This window comes from Glandiceps talaboti, chromosome 11, assembly GCF_964340395.1.
Source record: "Glandiceps talaboti chromosome 11, keGlaTala1.1, whole genome shotgun sequence".
NCBI classification, from domain to species: Eukaryota; Metazoa; Hemichordata; class Enteropneusta; family Spengelidae; genus Glandiceps; species Glandiceps talaboti.
In genome coordinates, this window is record NC_135559.1 from 13,029,023 (window position 1) to 13,052,487 (window position 23,465).

The 23,465-nt window shown below is 38.9% G+C and overlaps 2 protein-coding genes across 3 annotated transcripts; one reads left to right on the forward strand and one right to left on the reverse strand.

The window, feature by feature from the left end:
- Positions 1-2,128: 2,128 nt before the first annotated feature.
- LOC144442037 (FAD-dependent oxidoreductase domain-containing protein 2-like) lies at positions 2,129-6,434 on the reverse strand. The gene is made up of 6 exons (XM_078131309.1): positions 5,810-6,434; positions 4,727-4,978; positions 4,326-4,568; positions 3,740-3,932; positions 2,830-3,058; positions 2,129-2,329 (listed from the first exon to the last, which is right to left on the reverse strand). The coding sequence occupies exons 1-6, from the start codon at positions 6,432-6,434 to the stop codon at positions 2,129-2,131; spliced, it is 1,743 nt and encodes a 580-aa protein (XP_077987435.1).
- Positions 6,435-8,334: 1,900 nt separating this feature from the next.
- Positions 8,335-22,310, forward strand: LOC144442330 (tryptophanase-like). Of its 2 annotated transcripts, none has more exons than XM_078131641.1 (3): positions 8,335-8,432; positions 19,648-19,886; positions 20,004-22,310. In XM_078131641.1, exons 1-3 carry the CDS (start codon positions 8,422-8,424, stop codon positions 21,254-21,256), a joined length of 1,503 nt encoding a protein of 500 aa, XP_077987767.1. In that variant the 5' UTR covers positions 8,335-8,421; the 3' UTR covers positions 21,257-22,310. The 2 variants fall into 2 exon arrangements, with proteins under 2 accessions (XP_077987767.1, XP_077987768.1); XM_078131642.1 differs by lacking the exon at positions 8,335-8,432 and adding an exon at positions 17,862-17,930.
- The last annotated feature ends 1,155 nt before the right edge of the window (positions 22,311-23,465 follow it).

The window sequence follows — 23,465 nt, forward strand, 5'->3', positions numbered from 1 at the left end:
GCCGATAACACGTTAGGTGTGCTTCAATAACATATTATATTATTATCATATATTATACTTCAAATGCTACATACGTCATACTTTTGATACAAATACAAAATATAAATGAAATCATGGGACTTGCAAATAGCTTGACAAAAAGAGAACTCACGACTTCATTAAATTCTTGTTATTGTTTTTCCTTTGACATATTTGACCTTGAAAATTGTAATCGTTTTATAAGTCATGTACCGAAAGGTCAGTGGCCTAGCTTGTACACAGGAATAAATATATTATTATTATTATTATTAACGATAATAATAACTGGAATATTGCCACGTGTCGTACTGCGTGATTTATCGGCTGCTTTTCTTCCTCCATTCTGACATTTAATGTTGTTATTGTAATCTTCTCCATTTCACGTCTTGCCTCACGCCAATCTTAAAATCATTACAATTTTTATAAAAACCAAATCAAGTTTTGCATAATTGCAGTCAAATAATGAGATTGCTATAGTTTTTTATTGTGGTCTTAGATTCAAGGAACAAGTCAATATATGTCCATATGGATAATAAAGATTGTATTCCAAGAAGGACTGCCTTTTCTTTAATCTGGGTCCATGTGATATCCATGACGTTATCAACATCTGATTGATGTGAAAGATTACAGTCAACGAGAAGGTATAAATAATAAAGGGGAACTATTACGTTATTTGCGTATCCAATGTACTTTTTGTACGTACCTACATACATACATACATACATACATACATACATACATACATGCATACACACATACACATACATGCATACATACATACATACATGCATGCATGCATGCATGCATGCACGCACGCACGCACGCACGCACGCACGCACGCACGCACGCACGCACGCCTGCCTGCCTGCATGCCTACCTGCCTGCCTGCCTGCCTGCCTGCCTGCCTGCCTGCATGCCTGCATGCATGCATACATACATACATGCATGCATGCATGCATGCATGCATGCATGCATGCACGCACGCACGCACGCACGCACGCACGCACGCACGCACGCACGCATGCATGCATGCATGCCTACCTGCCTGCCTGCCTGCCTGCCTGCCTGCCTGCCTGCCTGCATGCATGCATACATACATACATACATACATACATACATACATACATACCTGCAGACAGACAGACAGACAGACAGACAGACAGACAGACAGACAGACAGACAGACAGACAGACAGACAGACAGGCAGGCAGGCATGCATGCATACATTCATGCATGGATGGATGGATGGAATAGATGGATGGATGGATGGATGGATGGATGGATGGATGGATGGATGGATGGATGGATGGATGGATGGAAGAAAGGAGAAAAGGGTATAAAAAATAGTAAAATGAATAAATGATATTTCATCAACAAAAGTAATTTCACCGTCAGGGTCACTAAAACATGGATGTAATGGTATTATCGTTTGTGAGAACAAAAAAAAGACGAATTACACATGCACCATCAAATGAGATTAAATTTAACTCTCAACTTTATTGGTACTTCAAAATGTTGAATTCCACAAGATTCTTTTTCCGGTGGAATATGAAAACCAGACAAAAAGAAATACCTATAACTCAACATAGACTTACTGGCAGAATATCATATTCAGCCCATCACTTCAAATGACTTCATAAGAGCGCCACCAGTTGTCTATGTCATTGTTTTCCTTTGTTTTAATTGGTCTTATTTTCTATCAATATGTGAGCAAGGTACAGAAGCATTCAAATTGTGTTTGGCTAGGCAAGGAGATTAGGGCTGTTGAGTTTTAGTACAGTATATTTTCCCAGAAAAATTTGCTGGTTATTTCTAAAATGACTTCAGGAACACATGTCAAATGTAGTAGGGCGTCTTTACATGGTTTCAAAGTTGAACAAAGTAAAGTTTATTTAGTTACCGAGGTGCTAGCATACACCAAAAATCATATTCAAATTGATAGCAGTAATCAATACAAGTGTACTAACGGCAGACATAAGTCTGACTGTACTTTTCCTTGAAAAGAATAGCGTGCAAGCGACCATTACTGTCGAACAACTGTTCAAGCTCAGACCACCAAACATGGTGTTCGAGTTATTGCTTCATAGCGTCATTATCTGTTGTGATCAGATCATGTGCTAGCCATTGGACCACCTAGGCTCGTATGCATGGTATCCTTCATGTCAATGGTCATAGGTTTACATTGACCGAGGTGATTGAAATCCTTCGATAGATTCTTTATCTCTTCATCTGTAAGGGGTTTGAACACTTTCTTGAATGTTTCCTTGTCGAGGAAAGAATCATCAAATGTTTCACCCGGTGAGAGTTTCATCTAGGGAGAAAAGGAGATAAAAAAAATTAGTAAAATGAATGACTGATATTTCATTTAGACTTCAACAAAAGTAATTTTACTATCAGAGTCACTGAATTTACACTTAACACAATTAACTGTTATGTTAATTTATCAAATATATACTAATATAAAGTACATTAGACATTAATTAATTCATAATTTATTATGTTTAAGAAATGTTTTGGAGGGAAAAAGTCACGGCCGAACTACACGCGAGCGTTGATACAATGCCAATGAGATTGTAAAAACTTGTATAGATAAAAATGTCCAGTATGGTTAAAATTAACTGACGTTTCAAAATAAAGCCTACCATGTACATGAACATTAGTTCGTTACCATGGCAACTCCCGCCAAAACCATTATATGATCATTCATACATAAAATTGTGCGAATTTCTTTTGAAATGTGAGAGCATGGGGATATTGAAGCTAATATACTCGCAGATTAATCAAAACAGAAAAAAAGACATATTCACTTACGTGTTTGTTGACAAAGTTCTTGATGGCATTCCTTTGTTTGTCGCCATTTTCTTCCAGGAATTCTTTACCGTCAAATCTGAGTAGAAGAGACTCTAAGAGATCACACTCCTCAGTTAGAACACCATCTTTGTAGTAAGCCAAGTTGGGATGAAGAAACGGACCACATTGGGAGAGGGCAAAATCCGGTATATGGACAAAATTATTGGGATGATCACCTATTTCTCCGAATCTGTGGAAGAAGTAGAAAAATAACAGAATATTTAATCAATATGTCTTTCTTAATAATTAAATAGCCTAGTTATACTCTTCTAAGAAAAATGACACGTGGTATGATTGACATAAAGTTGGTGGAAAGAGAAACACTATAGACAGATATGCTTTGAATTCAATAACTTTATATACGTAACTTTATATGTGTTATCACCTCATAAAACGTTGCGATCACAAAACAAATCAGACAGTAAAATAGCCGTGCTTCACACGTCTCCTGGCTTGACTTAAACCCATGAAAATCTTCCACCAAGGACTGAGTGGGACATGTGGAGCGCCGCCAACGACTGTTTTTTTTTATCGCCCTTAACTAACGATGTCTCATGCAACATTCGAGAACCTTAGGCCTGTAGTGCTTTAGTCTGGTCGTCCAGCAGGATCGAATATGTTATAATTATATCCCGCAATTACTGACGCACGTGATGAACAGACGTAGACAAAAACAATATTTTGACAAATTGGGGAATGGAACCGAAGCAATGAATTATCAACAGTGCCCATATAACTGACACATTTAATAGTTTTGAGTGGGGTTACAACTGTATTTTTTTCTTCATTAAAGAAACGTCGAATTTTGTAGCAGTTGTTCAAATCTCAATGACAGGAAACTTAACGACCACCACAGTGATGTTCCCCTTACCTGTGAAAACCATACTGCAATACAATTATGAATACATTCTTCTCCTTCATAAATGCCTCGTTCTCGAGTACGTAGTTTTTAGGAAGTTCGAGATATAACTTTCCATTGTCACCGGTACCAGCATCCGGCAGTACAAGTACATCACATAAGAAGTCGTTCATCTGGTATATTGACGCAGCTGTACTGACCCGATCTAGGAAAATAAACAGGTAAAGAATTATGATATTAAAGTGAAAGTTGGATGAAACTATCGTGACCCCGAAACTTTTCTGATTCGCTGCTGTCATCATCAGCTGACTATTTTACACTAATTTTGTTCTGGATTAGGAAATAATTTCCTACACATCATGGTAATCGTAAACTTAATTTTCTACAAACATGTGCTAGTTAGTGTGTGATAAAAAATACTGAGGAAAGAGTTTGGGGGTGTTTTGGATGTAAACAAAGTAGCCGCGTCGTTTCATCACTGAGATGACGAACAACACAACACGCTTCGACCACTGGTGGCGCTCTGCTACATGAAGAAAGTAATGAGCGCCACCACTTGGGAGTGAACACGTGAACAATCCTTGAATACTGTACTGACCTATTATAGATTCCGATATACTGTCAAGATTCATGTGTAGTTCGATGGCAGGGTACGGTACTTGATGATAGCGATGCAACAGAATGTGGTACATGGTTCTAACGTTGTATCGGAAGCCATGGATAAACCCGGATGCAGCCTGTCTGTCTATACTCTGCATGGCAGTGCCGATGTAGAACATGTCTTTCACATTGGTTTCCCAGCCGCTTGTTAGTTTAGGGTATTTGCCGCCACGTTTTGTTTCTAGTGATAAAAATGCATAATGTAACAACTTAATCAAGAACAAAATAAAATGATACAGAATAATAAAGTTATGATTCACTAGGCTGGACTCAGATGCCAAATTTGAGAATTATAAAGTTTCAGAAAGCACAATAAAAAAAATTGGGGGAAAAAATTACCAGGTTCAATTTTCTGACAAAAGATCGACTGATCACAGTAATTCCATCCAGTGCAAATGATGACGTGATCGTAAGGGACGGTCAACTTGACTCGGCCTGGTGGATTCCAATGTGCCACCAAGTCCTCGATTTGTACGTGAAGTTTGTTGTTTGGTCCTTGTTTAACTTTGGTTAGTTTGTAGGCTTGGTAGGCGTGCAGTGACTTCAATTGATACATGTCCAATACTGTGTTGTTGACGGCACGAAGGTCACCTGGCACACAAAAGATGACAATATAACTATAAATATTAGAAACGTGAAAAAGAGACAGCATAGAGCGAGTGCGGTAGACTGGTTAATAGTTGTGTAGAGCGCCAACAACGTCGAATCTTTCAAATTACAATATAGAAACGTTCTGATAAGGCCAAAAAAAAGATAATTGTTTCTGGTCAGCGCGCGTATCACTTAAAATACCCTCGCGTCGGTCTTTTTGTTTGTTTGTCCAGCCCATGCAGTCTGCAGATCCGGGGAAGAAACACAAAAATAACCCTCCCTACTTCAGTGAAGACAACTGCAGAGCCAATCATGAACAAGCAAATGACATCTGCCCCCACATATACACACTTGCTCTAAAGTACTAAATTAAAAGAACAGAAACTGCCATAAATAGTAGATTGAGTGTGACAGGTTTGTTGAGAATAAAAAATATCTCGTCGTCGCACCATTTTAGACAATTCTTCAACCTGTCCTGACCAGAAATAATTCGTTTCTTTTTTGGTCTACCCTCACACCACTATAAAAAAGTGGTCTGAGTGATAACTGACAATCATTTTGAGTGTGCATATCTGAATAAAAATACTGTAATGTTTCAGACAAACCAGCATAGCACAGTTCATGTATATCATGAACATACAGAATCAGTTGGGGACACATTTACCGGAAGTTGCCCAGGGGCCACTCCGTCACTTCCGCGTACGTTCTGCTCTAAACCAGCTCCGTATTGAGGGGTGAAATAGTGACTTCACGAGATATCCTTTCCCTTAATGTTACGAGAGAATTATTTGTTATTGCTTCCACTGAACTGTATTAAGAATTTACACTTACCAACAAAATGGGTGTCCCAAGCAAACTTAAGTTTCTTTTCCCCAAACACGTGAATGATGGCAGCGTTGGCGGCCAAATGATTGCTGACTTCGAATGCACTATTTCCACGTCCCAATATACATACTGTCTTCCCTGTATACTTTTCGGGGTCGATGTCATGCGTTGCGTACGTATCACAGAGTTCTATCCCTGGGATATGGGTCGGCAGTCGTTCACCAATGGCACCCGTTGCCAGGAGCAGGCGATCGCATGTGTACTGTCGGCCCGCCTTGGTCTTCAGAACGAATTTGCCATCGGTGCCCTCTCTGTCGATGTTTATCACGCGGGATTTGTAATGTATATTTAGATCATATTTCTTCACGAAGTCTGCGATGTACCTGACAAAGTCATCGGCGCTGGGGAAAAGCTCCTCGGAGTAGTTCCTGAAAAGGAGATCCGTGTCGTCGCAGAGAAGAGAGTTCCAATCATGACGCATGTTGTATTCGTGTTCGGGGAATGGGTTGAACCGCTTGTTGATGGAGATGAGAGTGCGATGACGTGGTTCTGTGTCGAAGAAAACACCTGCCTTCTCAGCTCCTTCTAGGATAAGGTAATCTTGACCACTCTTCATCATTAAGTACCCCATCTGGAGACCAGCTGGTCCTGCACCGAGGATGATGTACTGAAAGTGTCCTGTGTGAAAGATTGAAAAAGAAAGAAAGATGGAACTACTCAACAGAATCGTCTTTATTATTTGTATCTAATGGCAAACGGAATTATTATTATTAAACACAAACACAAACACAAACACAAACACAAACACAAACACAAACACAAACACAAACACAAACACAAACACAAACACAAACACAAACACAAACACAAACACAAACAGATCAAACATTGTGATGTGATAAGAAATGTTGATACATCATTGAGAAACAGACTGTCCCATCCACGTACATTCATCGAACCTCAAACGTACATTCAAAAACTTCAGTTTAAATATAATACCTTTAGGTGTTCTCACACACGATTTAACATTGTTATACATTGATTTCAGTACTCTGAGCATTCGACCTCAGACCCCCATCCCCATCTTGAAAAGCTCATAAAACATACCACAGTGGCCAATTCAATCGAACGCTCTTTCAAAATCTACGAAAACACAGTATAGCTGAGTTTTATGCTTCGACAAGTATTTCCAGATTGCAGTATCTAAAATCAAAATGTTGTTTATCTTACTGCGTCGTTTTTGGAAACCGAATTTGGCCTCTGAAATTGGTCAATATCGATCAACAAAGACCGAAAATCCGTTGTACATAATATTACAGAATATGTTATCTAATCTGTAGAAAGTGTTATCCCTCTACAATTGTTTGCATAGTCACGTGGTCCATTTTTATGTTTTGGGAAAAATCATGCGTATATAACCCATTCTATCGGAAATATACCACTGTCGAGTATCTTATTAAACGTGTTTAACATGCCTGGACTAAGCACTTCTTGTCAATGACTATACATTCTTTACAAAAATCAACGGGAATGTCCGGTTGCTTTCCCGCTTTTCAAACTGCAGCGTCATTTTCTGCCGTAGTTATTTCTTGGTCCAAATTACCCCCATTTTAAGTCAGATTCTTGGGAAATGTCCTGTGAAGACAACGATTTTATCTACGAATTCGCGAACTTCTTCGTAACACTCATTAGAAAAAAGTATCACCGGAATTACGCATAACATTGGTATGAAGAGAATAGCCAAATACTTCACCCACTCTTCTGGGTCAATGATCTCTGTTATGCGTGGTTTAAATGGTACCATGTACAAACAGACACCAAAAACGTTTAGAATTAATCATTTGCAGATTCGGCCTAATCTCTGTTTTCCTTTTATCGTATTTTCCCTTCTTTCGGCGAAAAATTCGACGGAAATTACGTTGTCAAGCTTTAAAGCAGTTACATGTATCCGTACATGGACGATATTTAGGTATACATTTGTACCACGCAGACGAGCATTGAGTTAATTATGTAAGCTTTCGTAAATCTAATATGAGCCCATTGAAAATCGTTACTAGCACTAGGCACGTGCTCTACATTGGTTACGAAATTATGATATTCCACCCGAATGTCTGCCAAAATGAAAAACTTTCTGTCATTCAACATTAATATTAAAGAAATGTTAATTAATCAGAAATGTTAATTAATTTGTGTCCTTGGCCCACGTCAGTTGAACAGATTATATCAAAGGAATGAACCACGAATATATTATTTCTGCTGATTCCCATGATGCAATGCCCCATAACAAAGTTACCCTTTTAAGGCACAAAATCAAATTGATGTTTCTCTGAAATCGCAAGTAATTATAGTTTATCTAAAAATGACGTCATTTCCTGGAGTTAAGTGGCATTCCCCTTTAAATGAGTACGAATGGAAAGTAGGTCGTCTCTTTTTAGTTTCTTGACATGATAAGAAGCCGCCTACAATATACTCGTTTTCAGCACAATATAAGTTCCAGCGTTCCGAAGTCAGACACATTGCATAGGAGACAGCTGGTACTGGTAGGCTTTATATACAATCTACAATTCCCATAACTCTATAATCTGACTGGATTTCGGTAAACTGACACCAAGAGAACGATGTATAGAAGGTAAGATGTGATTGTTTTTAATGAAAGCATGAATACTATGTGAATCAATACTCTTCTGATGTGTCCTAATGGTTGACTTAATTTATGCCTTCTTTATTTCACGCGAGACCCACTTTTTCGTTTGAGACTGCAATAACCACTGATTGTTAACTTGTAAGGCATTTCGTTTAATAGTCTTCTTCAGTGACTCTCACGAAAAAGATTCCGATTCTCACTATCAACTATATTCCTACTTTCGCCCCGTATAACTTATCAATGAATACACCTTATTTAGGGACAAAATATTTCCACTCTGTTAAAATGCAAAATGTGTCGTGCCCAAGGTTTACACGATTTGCAATGGATAAAATTAATTGTTTTATGGTCTATCGAATCTATTGCGTCAGAGGCGAAGTCACTTGTTATGTGTTAATTATATTATAGCGTCACTTTGTTTCGTTAGAGAGTGTGCCACTCACTAATTCAAAATAAAAAAACTGGTTGTAACTGGGCTGCCATTTTTCGATCAGACGACCACGATATAATCTCCGAAATATGTTAAAATACCAATGATTAGACATTTTACATGTTAATCAGTGGTCGATATTATCCATAACCAGTACAGAAACAGGTTGATATCGTGATCGCCGTTAGGAGCAATGATTTTGGATGCGGACACAAAAAAAACTCAATAAATTGATTTATCGCGAATACAGCAACAAAATAATACTTTACCAAAAGATGTTGGCACATTGTTCACGGCGTACAAAATTATGAGTAAATTATCGCGACTAATAAAACATTTGTCAGAAATCCCGTTCTCGTTGCAGCTAGTGCAGCTTTAAATTGATGGAGTGGGTTTTATTGTGCGCACGCGCATAATAAAATCTCTCCTTTTCAGAGCGTGAAAATAAAATGCAGAGAAAGAAGAGAGAGCATGGCCAATTTTTTTGAGGATAGTCTGTAAGGTACGCCGTGACGGGTCGCCCTCACACATCGGTCAACCACTCCCAGAGGAGGCCGGTGAGGGCGGAACGGCACGACATCCAGTCTCATTGGAGGAGAATAGGTAGGAAATAGTGACAATAGTGATGATGGGTGGTGGTGGTGGTGGTGGTGGTGGTGGTGGTGGTGGTGGTGGTGGCGGCGGCGGTGGTGATGTTGATTATTTAATTACGACTTAGTAACTTACCACCATCCTGTGGGTCTTCACCCTCTATTTTCTGCTGTTGTAAATACGACCTTTTGGGTAGAGAGGCACCTAGGAGAGTAATTAAAATCACAGTTAAGATAAAGACTTGGTGTCGAATCCGTGACTAAGAATCCCTATTAAACCTTTTTATCTAAAGATAGCCTAATCTAAAACCCACACGACTTGATGAATTTGTTAGACTTGGTTGCTCTATTCGAAGCGATTCCTCTCATTTTATGCAGAGGTCAAAAACTTAATTTAGTATAAAATGGATGTTTGATTTTGACTTGACTTTCGCGAAAAACCACCCCCGTTGATTGTCTGTAGTTATCATAATTTGTGAAAGTTCGTAAGTTACAAAACTCACTCCGGGGGACAAGTAACCAATACCATATTGGCCTCCGTATACGTGGTAACATACTGTGGCAATACAAATATGGTTGTCATGGCAAATGCGTGGTCAAAAAACGCCCGTATGTGCGGTTTGAACTTAACATGGAACTACGTGGAATGCTAATCCTTTGTAAAGCTAAACACATTTCATCTTGAGTGAAAAGCCATAAAACTTTCGTTCTTAAAAAATATATCAACAGATAATCATTTGTTTATACCGTACCCCCCCCCCCATATGAAGGTCACGTGATAGCATGTTCAAATTTCCGGTGTGATTTGCAGTTGAGGTCAGCGTAATTCTCGGTAGGGGCCTTGGACTTGATCATGAGAAACCACTGAGTGTAGTCAGCCTGAGATACGAGTGGTAAAATAAACTTGCGAAAGATGGTCAGATAGCCAAGGTCAAAGTCAAATTTACTTTACGATAAAGTTCAATTCTAATAAACTCGTATATCTTGTAAAGTTGACTGTGACCCATTTGCGTACGTGTCCGCTTGCCCTTTTCATCATGTGATTAGTTCGAATTTTGTGATTTTATCTTTTGGTCGGTTACGCATAATGTATCGAATGACGTTGATGCATTCATCTCGGAACGACTGTCTTATGTTAGTCGTCAAAATGGGGGGGGGGGGGGTGAGGATGATGACTTGGGAGACTTTATTGATTGCTAAGTACGTGTACTTTTTAAAAAACAAAACTAGAAATCCCGTGTAGAGGACCCTTCCATCTTTACTATTTTAAACCAGGTAACGAATATTCAAGTTGCTGAAATAATGACGTATACGTGTCCTGGTATGTTTATATATACTGTCCCTGTCCTCTCATAACCTATCATTCTTCGTCACAACAAAAACCTTATGGCTTATCTGAACTCTGACCTTGCCGAACAATCTAGTGTCAAGCATCTCAATTCTAGATCATCTATTTCACAGCAAATGACATGCAATGATCTCTCTGTCGCGTGACAAGGAGATAAACAAACGACGGGTCTGCTGATCATAACCACAGCACATTAAAAAAATAGTATTTCAATAAGTGCAACTTATCTCTCTGGCATTTGTAAAGAGAGGTGGTAAAATCCCAGGGACAGGTTATTAATCAAGGCATTTCATAATTTCGAAAGACAATATCTCAGGAACATACTTTGAATCCTTATTCAGTTTTATGGTTTCGGGGTTTGTTCGTTTTTTGCGTTTGTCAGTATTTCTTTGTTGTTTTTCTATGTTGTGATTTCTTGTGTGTGTCCTGACAAAAGGTTATTTATTCTAATTAGCTAATTAAAATAACCAAGGGTTTAATTACAACTTACTTCCGAAGCTTGGAGAGAAACCACTTGGCGCATATTCCTCTGTAAAAAAATAAAGAAAGAGGCCACAAATTTAGCAAAAGTCTAAAATAAAATAAAATAAAATATGACTTGGATTATAGTTTGTCGCTGATTAAATTTGTGGCAACTAGTAACATCGATCTGTTTAGTTTACGCCAAAATAACGATTTTCTGTACATTTTGTACAATCTTTGTAGTGAATACTATTAGGCGTGACGTCATCAATTTGTGTGCCCAAACGGCAATGACGTCACCTTTGCGTAGTTTGCAGCCAACAGTCGCATTTACATGACATGTAATATTCGAAAACAATCAAAATGCAGAAAGAAAGGGTGTTACCATATGATAATTATAATAATAATAACAATGTTTGTTTTTATATAGTGCTTTCCCACTCTGTGCTCAAAGCGCTTTACAATTATTACTCCTGGTACGGATCTATAGCGGCACAACGGCCCTTTATACTTCCTCAACTCCCTGGGGAGCTTACAATCCATTGCAGCCTTTATAAGCGCATATGATTAAAGCATTCACATTGCATGCACCTTTATCCATATAATCAGATTTGATCTTCATCTTCATACAATAAAGATTTTTACACATTTATTAATATTTACAATGTACTGAGTTACAAACAAGGACTTGGCATATGTTGTTCAATACCCAAATCCTCATCCATATGTCATAACACCGTTCACCGTATTTCTAAAATTTGGTGAAAAATCGAACTATTTGGAAAACATAAAAGGTGTCACCTGTGTAAGCCCTAGCGATGCTCGCAAGATCAACTGCTGCTGTCTTTTTCTTGAACTTCTTAGGATCACCACCTTTAAGAATGAAATGGAAAACACATTAAAACCGTCTGTATATGATTCGTTCGGTTCGAATGTTGATGAGGAAATTCACTTTTTTTGATAATTTTTTGTTGATGTCCTTTAGTACACTTAATATGTAAGTACATGTATATTTTAATGAACCGACTTTATTTCACCAGAAAAATGAGAACATAACATTAAACAATTAAATATGTACAATAATATAGTACCTACAATAAATATTTACAATGAATGATAATATTTTTCTGGTGAGGACCATGGATATAGTCCACTAGGGACTAATCTAGTCTATGATCCTGACTAATAAATGAAATGATAAATACACTAAGAGCCGAACCCGAATAGCCACAAATCGCTGGACGATAGCTAGAAAAAAAACTACTTTTTTCATGTTTTGAATTACGAATGAAATAAAACAATGGAAACGTTGAAACAAATCGAACGATTCTTCGTCTGACCTCTGACCTTGAGACGAGATTTACTTTTTACAGGTTCACCTTTTTATCAACTCGTAGTCATCCAAGAGCATTACAGTATTCAACGTCAACAATGTGAACAACACAAAAAGAGGGACACCTACCTATAAAGCTCGGTGAGAATCCGCTCATGATGATTATTTTAGCCCGGGTCAAATTAATTCAAGCACACCAGGGGAGCGTCCAAATATCTGTGCTCAGCAATTTCAGACAAGTCCACAAATTTTGGACTGGAAGTAGACATCACGTGACCATGAGAGTCTGGGATGATTTAATGGCATTTTTTTATCAGTTTTGATGTGATTTATTACAAGAACCCTCTTGACACTAGAACAGGGTACATATGATAGCCATTTCATCACAAATTATATGTATATTGATAAGTTTAGTTGATGGCAACCCCATTTTTGAGATGGGATTGTTGGATACCGCCCCCTCTGATGGATGAGAAAAGTTACTTTGTTGAAAACATGTTGTGGTATCGTGTTATGTTTACTGTGTATTACTCTCTGTGAAGAATATTACTGGAACAGAGTTGATGAAATTTAATAAGCCAACTTCATTTATGAGGAACTGCAATTTCTACATATTTCCTCAATTGATGATGATGATGATGATGATGATGATGATGATGATGATGATGATGATGATGATGATGATGATGATGATGATGATGATGATGAGGGATGGATGGATGGAAGGAAGATTGGGTGGGTGGACAGACAGACAGACAGACAGACAGACGGACGGACGGTGGAAAGACAGACAGACAGACAGACAGACAGACAGACAGACAGACAGACAGACAGGCAGGCAGGCAGGCAGGCAGACAGACAGACAGACAGACAGACAGACAGACAGACAGGCAGGCAGGCAGGCAGGCAGACAGACAGACAGACAGACAGACAGACAGACAGACAGACAGACAGACAGACAGACAGACAGACAGACTCAACAGCGGTTGGCAATGAATGCTAATATTGATGGTGGCTAGTGTCTGAGATTACAACAATCCTGTAACTAGGTGTAGATAGTGTTCACACCTTGTACCTAATGTAAACGTTAGATACTATTAATCACATCGTATCATTTGATAGTTAAGATAAATCATGCCAGTCATTGAACTCTGCAGTATTTGATATAGTCACACTATCGAATACCGGCAGCTATTCATCGCATACAATAAGACGCACTATGTGAGTAATACAACCAGTGTTGTTGTTGTTGTTGTTGTTGTTGTTGTTGTTGTTGTTGTTGTTGTTGCTGTTGTTGTTGTTGTTCTTGTTGTTGTTGTTGTTGTTGTTGTTGTTGTTCTTCTTCTTCTTCTTCTTCTTGTTTTTATTGGATAGAATTGTCTGTGATCAGAACATAGTTTTGTCAGTGGTGGACAACTAGTGAAAGTTGTTTTGAGGGTGCCAGAAAACATCTCCTTATTACATTATCAAATGAGCACAAATTTTCTTTAATACATTATAAGCTTACTCTTCCATACTCCATTATACAAAAATATTTTTAAAAAGATAGTCAACAATACAGACTTGAATATCATGTTCATGACTGCATAGTATTTATCTTGTTGTGTGCTGTGGACATGTCATACATGTCACGCTGTAAGAGAGTTTACAATGAATTTCACAATACCGTGAAGCTTTTCTGTTTGATACAAAGAAACCAACAAGAAACTGCATATGCTAAACTCCAATAGCAAGATCGCATGTTTTGCTACATTTAGTCTAAATGAAATAAACTATTTCGATGTATTGCAACTCCATGCAGACATTCGGGCGCCAATGTTTTTCTTAGTATCAAACACTGGATGAAGGGCGCGTAAAATGTCCTTTGTGCAATTCATTTGATGTCTGTATTGTAGCAAATTGTAGCAAGTAACTGTACTCATTCAATCTTGCTATCTTAAAGTGTAGCATGTCCAGTTTCTTGTTGGTTTCTCAGTGTGTGGTTGTATCAAACAGAAAAGGTTAACGGTATTGTGAAATTCGCTGTACGTCATCTTTATACTTGATAGTGTTATTATCTTCAAAACCAGAGTTTTAATCGTCCATTACTGAGAGTTTCGTTACAATAGTTTTTTTGCGTTAGGCCTAAAAAAAATAATTGTTTGGTTCCGGTTACCCGCCCCCACCTAGTTTTTCACTGCCGATCCTAAAGTTTTTTATGTATTCTAGAAAAAAAAGTAATAAAATCGCAAAAAATTGTGAAGTCTCACGAGAAACAGTGTTCAGGTGTACATAGAAGTAAATAGAAATTAAAGGGAATTGTTACCATTTTACCTTTGTGCATCCATAAACAAAGTTTAGGGTTAGGGACTTACAGTAATAGTCGGTCGGGTTACCAGAAACACATTATTTTTTTTATTTGGCCTTAGGTCTGATATGAAATAATGAATACACGGTGCGTTCCACACGTACATCGACTTTTAATTTTTCATTCACTTCACACGTTCGTGTTCTTTGATGACGGTGATCGAAGCTGATTTATAAAGACAGTCACACACATATGTGGTTGTTTAATAAGGTCGTAGACGTACACACCGGTACCTAAACACTGCCCTGACTGTTCTTCATGTGCCTAAAACGCCTGAGAATGTAACAGATGCTGACCCCTCAAACAACTTACCCGTTGTAGATTAGAGACATATAAATCGCATTAATCAGCACTGGCAGTGTGTGTATTAGATCAAACAAATGTATTAGATCGGAAGTCATCCAAGAGTAAATCATTCATCGGTTCTGTGCAAGAATTATATATATACGCACATTCTTATAGTACACAATTGTTCACGTGGATACAGAAAACCAATCCCTTCGAATTTTCTAAAATTGTAAATGAGCTTCGTTTTCAATTTTTAAAGGTATTTTCGCGTGCCTGAATTATCGCTATCCCTCGTAAATACATCACCTCGCTGCGTTCTACTACTATTTTGCTATATTTTTGGCACTTTATAATTTCGTCTATGTTTCTGTCTACGATGATGCATAAAAATACAGACGCGTGCACAAAATAAATGAATGAATGACACACAGACTGGTGACAGTGGTAGTGTGTGTGTGTGTGTGTGTGCGTGTGTGTGTGTGTGTGTGTGTGTGTGTGTGTGTGTGTGTGTGTGTGTGTGTGTGTGTGTGTGTGTGTGAATATCCTAACCCGCTTTTTGTTGGTATGTACTTTACTGAAGTGTAATTTATCAAGTGTCATTGATGTAGATTTTTTTCACACGTAGACTGGGACTTTTTATTATAAAAGTGTCACTTATATGTTGAGTGTGTTAGTCATCTATAGTGACATGATACGGGTGATGTAGACGTTTACACGTAGACCACATGTGGATTGGGGCTATCTGGTTAACCTAATTTTTTGCAACAATTACCGTACAATATTGTATTGTATAGTTTAAACGTACACGATCAGTTTTGTGATTTTTGCTTTTGTTTGTTTGTTTGTTTGTTTGTTTGTTTTTGTTTTTTCTCATTTGCGGTCTGTATACGTTGTCAAGTGAACTGACACAGAAACGAAAAAGTTTAAACACAGAACAACTGGGTCAAGTTCATGACCCAATTTTGCGAACGAAAAAGGTCAGGTGAAATCAAGTGATGTACTTGTACCTGCTGTTTGCACGCTTATGAGTTTTGTCAATAGGTGTGTATCTACTATCGCGTGAAGTGTTACAGAATTTGAACAAACTATAAAACAAAGACCAGTTGTGTTCACATTTAACCCACTTCTTAATCTGTGTAGAAGTAGGTGCGGTGAAATCGAAGTAGTCTAGACAAACTGAGTAGTGTTCCTCTCCATCTTCTCTTTAGTAGCTATCGAGTGATGTAGTATAGAAACGATGCGTCTTACACGTAGACCGTTAGCTAGTCTACTTCGTAGGTGATGCACAGTGGAGTGAATTGAAAGTGCAGCGATGTACTTTACACGTACACCGTTGGTTAATATGTCAGGCACATCGTCAACTCAATTTCTGGATCGGTATATTATGATACACTGTGACCAGCTGGCAGTAATCTGTAAACGAGAAACTACTTTTTATACTTTGCGATGATCCGATGACAAATATAATTTCGTTGTTTCATGATTCCAAAAGTTTGCGAGACTCTATCGTTCTTTGTCACTTCGCGTCGGGGACTAAGCTTCTTAAAATGTCAGTAGACTTCGCCATATATTGCTTAAGTTGAAATTATAAGAAAAGATGTCGACGTTTGTTGGTTGACCGTCGTGTTATCAAGAGAACGAATCCTGGATATAGAAAGGTGCTTTACCATTCCAAGCCTTAAAAAACTAGTAAAATTACTTTAAAATCAACTCTTGCCTTGACAGGCAGCCAGTGAAGCTCAATAAGAGATTGTGTTATTCCATCATACTTTCTCAAACCTTTTACAACTCTTGCGGCATTATTTTGTACTCGCTGCAATCTGTCAAACAAATACTGTGGCATTCCATACAATATGCAGTTTGCATAATCAAGATGAGAACTGACTAGAGAATGGACCAATGTTTCACAAGCTTTCTGATTAAGATATTTACGGATACGACGGAGATTGTATAAGTTATGATTGACTTTCTTACAGATTTGGTTAACATGACGAACCATCGATAGATTTGATTCCAACCAGCCTCCCAGATTGCGGACATGGTCAACTATTTTGATCTGATTATCTCCGATAACGTCAGTTTTGTTCTCTATGTTGACATCCAGGCTTGTATGTCACCGACACACCTCTCTATACACTTTATAGCATCAGTTTCATCATCTAAACACTTCCAAAAGTTGTGTATCATCAGCATAACCGTATGAATTAATCATATGGTTGTTTATGACGCGAAACAGTGTACTCGAATAGGCCGTAAAGAGGACTGGGCCAAGGCATGATCCTTGTGGGACGCCAAACTTCAGTTGAACACTTTCAGATAAACTGCCAGATACTACGACTAGATCAAGTAGAACCAAAAAGTGCAACTTGTTTCTGACCCATACACTCAAGTATGTCTGACATAACTTTACTAAGGACAGTCTCTGTACTGTGATATTGTCTGTACGCTGATTGATGTAACTGGTACGGTAGCGGGGCATTGATCTGCATGTGAGTGGTGAGTTGATCGACAACAACCCGTTCTACTTCTACTAGCTTGGAAATGAATGACAGGTTACTAACAGGTCGATAATTAGACAAGTCTATACCGCCAGCTGCTTTTTTTTTACCAATGCTGGGTACGACGGTTGCCTCCTTCCAGACATCTGGAAATGTACCATTTTGAAGGGAGCGATTGATCATGCAGGTGATGATAGGTAGCAAGACATCGACACATTCTTTAAGTAACCACGTTGAAATAGGATCACTTGCGCACTGTTTTAATGCAGGTGATGATAGGTAGCAAGACATCGACACATTATTTAAGTAACCACGTTGAAATAGGATCACTTGCGCACTGTTTTGACGGTGCTTTCGTTATGTGTTTCTTTATTTCATCTGGTGTTACAGGTTCAAAGTTGTCTAACTTATTGTTAACAATCCTGGTGTTGATCATGTCTGTCACACTATTTCGAGCTTGACTATCCAAATTATGTCGTATTTTGCTACGTTCTGCATCAGCGTCCGATATTTTTTTTTAAATTAAAGTGTTCTTTAATACTCGTCCTTGTCGCAATCGAATGTCAGCTGGTCGCGTTGAAGGCTTCACTTCAAAGTTTGCCATAGTCTTTATCGTTGTCTCGTTATTCAAAATTTTCAGGCACAATCTCTCCTTCTGCAATTTTATATTCCGTTACTGCAATGTTATCAGTTCTAGTTCGAGTAGGATTCCCACCATTGGAACATAATCGTTAAAGTTTCCTTTCGAAAAGTTCTCGAATCTTCTCCGCATCCTTTTTTGATCATACATTTTCTTCTCGTGCAAGGCCAGATTTCCATCATTGTTTCTTCGTTACAGTGTTAATTTGTTTTACTCACCCAGTGGGGTTGTGTTTTTTCTTCTCAAAGGTTGTCGTAAGTCTTCGTAAGGTTCAAACTTGATTCATTATACACACAAATGGTTGTTCAAGCTCCGGATCGCCACCAATGTCACTTTTCGATCTTCGCACTCAGCTGACAGACCAAGTAATTACACTCGAATCACTCTCACATCTTATGTACCGACTCAACTTCTGTAACGGGATCACTACTTGAACTTTAGGGAATCCAAATTAGTCCAGACTGCACACAGTTTATGTTCAAGTCGAAAGTCTACACTAGAACCATGGCAAGCACTTAGCACATGCCTCGTTCATTGACTTGCCCCGAAGTGAAGTGCCTGCCTGCTAGTTCCAAGTGTAATCTTTAATATCATTAAAGTCTAAATTTACATAACGCATGTGTATGGCCAAATAACTAATGCAAACCATACTAAAGTCTTCAAGAGGTGTTACCATGCCCCAAAAGACTATTCTCAAAAAATTGATAAATGATCACTATGAATCCTAGTTATTTATGAAATGCAGACCGTCGTCTCATGTACTCGAGTACGCTTGGAATCTTGTGTGGTATGAATCCGATATCCTTCAGAGAGTCTGCTGACCTTTCAGTCTAAGACATGCGATGTAATTAAACTGTTGAATTTGATTTGTACTTTAATACCAATATTGTATATATTTAGATTGCATTAGTGTATCAATCTTCTAACTCGTCCAAAGTGCAGAAATTACAGCTAAATCTACAAGTACTACAAGATTGTATGAATGACGCAGGCACAATTGTCCAGTATTTAGATTATACTGCATCAGAGTCCGGATTGGCTCAGAGAGGTGACACTACAACGCACGTGATAAATTGAACGTCAAAATTTTAGCTCACGTGAGTCCGTGACATGTTGTCCCAATAACCAATTCATCTTTCTGGCTATATTATGTGGGCGACTCCTGTGTAACTCATAGTGGTATATGTGCGTCGTGTATACACAGTGATATCTCCCCCCACTCAACTGATACTGTTTTTTTTACATCTCTTTCAACTCTCAACAGTTGCAAGTTACCCACCGCCACCATGACTGAGATCGACAAAAGGTTCCCGGCTTTTGAGCCATATCGCGTAAAATCTGTGGAAAAGATTAAAACGACTACCCGTGAAGAACGAGTGGAAATTTTAGAAAAGGCGAAGTACAACCCGTTCCATATCAAAGCTGCAGATATTATGATCGATTTGTTAACGGACTCTGGGACTTCGGCGATGAGCACTGAACAGTGGTCAGCTCTAATGAGAGGTAAGAACGAATGCCGGTAATTGTCTTTATATAATTATATATCCCTTTATGAAGTTGACGCTGTGAATTTTATTTTGATTTATGAATGACATATTTGTGTTTTTATTGTATCAACAGGTGAAGAAAGTTACGCCGGGTCACCAAGCTACTATAGATTTGAGTCCGCAGTTAAGAAAATCACGGGGTTTAAGGAGATACTACCAACTCACCAGGGTCGAGCAGCCGAAGATATTCTATTCACGAACATCATACAGCCGGGAGATATAGCCATCAGTAATGGGTTCTTCGATACCACTTGGGCACACGTGGCTAATAATGGAGCGATAGCGTTGAATCTGCCTTCTTTCTCCAAAGAGACTCTATTCACTGACGTCAAATTCAAAGGCGACATCAGTATCGAAAAACTGATAGACAGACTCGCAGTTGATAGCAGTCGTGTCTGTTTTGTCATCCTCACGGTCACCAACAACATTGGAGGTGGACAGCCAGTGAGTATGGCCAATATCAAGGCCACGGCTGCTGTTTGCAGGCGCTACAAGGTCAAGTTGTACTTCGATGCATGTCGCTACGCTGAAAATGCTTTTTTCATCAAGAAGTATGAAGATGGTTATCAAAATAAAAGCGTAATTGAAATCGCCCAAGAAATGTTCAGTTATGCAGAGGGTTGTACTATGTCAGCAAAGAAAGATGGATTGGCTAACATCGGTGGTTTTCTAGCTCTACGTGACACCGAACTGGCAAATGAGTGTCGCCAGGATCTGATCTTGAAGGAGGGCTACCCAACGTACGGTGGTCTATCAGGGCGTGACTTGGAGTGTATAGCTGTTGGTCTAATGGAAGCTCTCGATGAGGAGTACCTGCAGTACCGCATAGGACAAGTGGAATACCTGGGCAAACTTTTAACCGATGCTGGTATCCGTATCGTGAGTCCAACAGGTGGTCACGCGGTGTACGTTGACGCAACCTCCGTTCTCCCTCACATCCCACCACTGCAGTATCCCGGCGTCGCGTTATGTGGTGCCCTTTTCAAGGAAGGCGGTATACGAGCATTCGAGATCGGATCACTTTTACTCGGTAAACAACCCGATGGTACGGAAGCTCCAGCTGAATATGAGCTCGTGCGTCTGTGCATACCACGCAGAGTTTATACGAGATCACACATGCGTTATATCGCTGCCGTTCACAGATACATCAAGGAGAATTCGCACTTGTTCTCCGGGCTGCAAATCTCTTGGGAGGCGAAACGACTACGTCATTTTACGATAGAGTTAGAACCAGTGAAGGAAGAGAAAAAACAACCAAATACAACCGCACAGACAGAACTTGGAAGTTTAGCTACCAATGTACAGGAGGGTATCACGGTAGTATAATAACCGTGGGGTTCAGAACTAGTGTCGTCAGCTGTGACGTCATGAACGGTAACCATGTCATCTTTTGTAATTATGATTTGTCTATTGTATCAACTACACCAATGACTATGACGCAGGACTTCCATCAATCACCACGTGAATATATTGAAACCCTAAAGACAATATTACAAAACCTGTATATTTCCGTCTGCAATATGCAGAATCTCAGTTCAGTTAATCGTAAAAATCAAACCTTAACTTTTTAATTGCATCCGATCCTGTGACATTCAACTTGGTATATATTGACCGACATGTTCTTGTTGGTATATATTGCATTGACAAGTGTACATATGTGAGTAAAACCAGTGAGATGTCATTCCCCAAATTTTTCTTCGCTCAGCTAGGGGGCTTTGTCACTTCAAGTCAACGTCAAGTGTCTTTTTAATGAGACTACTAACTGTAAATACTATGTTACTTGAAGTAGTGTGTATACGATATGTATAAAGCAATTCTACTTGATAGATAGCATTCGCTTAGATTCAAATCTAGACCTTAAAAATGTCGGGTAGACTCAACGAATTTCAGTTACACCCAAAATGTCTAGTCACAGATCTAGACATTCCATAAGTGTGCTAAATTGTGGCAGATGGCTAATCATACCGTGTGGCGGCGGGCTTCGACCAATCGTCACACAATATCATTTGAGCCTACCTCGCGTAATAAGGGATATGTGACATTAATTACAAGCTACATGCAATCATCACTTTGCAAACACATAGGTGTTATCTAAACTATTTTAAGACTTTTGCAGCTTTAAAACGCTCAAACAAAATAAAGAGGTGGTAAGGTTTTCATCGTTTTTAATTGCAAATTTTTTTTAAAAGTTTTCCTAACATTTTTGAAACGAACGCTTTAAGTGTAACGTTGTACTTTTTGATCACGTTAAAATAAAGTCGACCTTTTAAGTTTTCCGATATTGTTAAGCTTTAGTTTAGTTTCAACTGGAAAGATGAAGTCTAAAAATAATCAGACCATGTATAATACGTTACAACGTGACACTGGTGTAAGCATGGAGTTGGGATTTCCTCTGTGTGTGTGTGTGTGTGTGTGTGTGTATGTGTGTGTGTGTGTGACAGACAGACAGACAGACAGACAGACAGACAGACAGACAGACAGACAGACAGACAGACAGACAGACAGACAGACAGACAGACAGACAGACAGGGGGAGGGAGAGGGGATAGGGAGGAATGCTTTTACAGATTTACATACACGTCGGCCAGAAAAGAGCATGGTTCAATGAACTCGAGAAATATTGGAAAATAACTGTTTACAAGTAGGCGCGTGTGTTCCCCGTGTATGTCACGGGTAACTGTGCAATGCATGGAACAATATCAATCAGATAATAACAGGGCGTATTTTAGTTAGCTTTAAATTTGATGTTTTAATCCAGAAACGATGTGAAATTATCGTTTTGTATGTTGAAAGATAATTAATCACACCATGTGGGAAAATCACAGTGTATACCAATAAGGTTGTCATTGTAATCCGTTATCTGAAGGAAACTCGAACTCTGACCTTTGTCATCATAAGTTTACATGACCTTTCGTTGGCTCGATCGATTGACCCTAGCCAGGTCACGCATACATTGCTACTCAGTGACATGTAATAGTCGCACCATAGGGAACAGGATGAATAAATAATTCAATCTCGTGGATTTCCAATACTATTTTCTCTATATTTCAAATAAAGTTTTTGAATATTGCCATATAGTCTGATCAGTAGCTGTTTTCACCGGTTTACATTCACGGCACAATGTTTTATTACATAGCTCATCATTTTATTCTGGGGCCGGGGTCAGAGTTTACGACAGGGGGGGGGGGGCCTTAGGAGAAATTATTTTGTTTAAAAAAAATTCGCAGCCGCCCCCCCCCCCCCACTTTCGCGCTCTCAAAGAAAATTCATGAACCCAAGAATTTTCGTAGCTCCCCCCCCCCCGGCTACACATATTGTAATGTGTAATTATACACTGCCACCCCCTTCCCCCGCTCCACTTCACAGATGTATACCTTGTGGTACACTACACTGAACTTACAGTGGAAATCAATTCCAGCGTCCATACATAACGATGAGACAAATAGATGACTGTGGGCTTTGCCAAAAAAGGTCTGACATAGGGCTGTAACCTATACTTGGAGATACTTAGCTAGCAGGGTTTTCTCTTTCAATCT

Excerpts from the sequence above, each read along its gene's own strand:
- LOC144442330 (XM_078131641.1), top strand. Across the intron at positions 19,887-20,003 it reads GTGGTCAGCTCTAATGAGAG|GTGAAGAAAGTTACGCCGGG; the intron begins GTAAGAACGAAT and ends TTGTATCAACAG.
- LOC144442037 (XM_078131309.1), bottom strand. The coding sequence starts at position 6,434 with ATGGGGTACTTAATGATGAAGAGTGGTCAAGATTACCTTATCCTAGAA. Across the intron at positions 3,933-4,325 it reads TATATCGGAATCTATAATAG|ATCGGGTCAGTACAGCTGCG; the intron begins GTCAGTACAGTA and ends TTATTTTCCTAG. Across the intron at positions 2,330-2,829 it reads AGAACTTTGTCAACAAACAC|ATGAAACTCTCACCGGGTGA; the intron begins GTAAGTGAATAT and ends TTTTCTCCCTAG.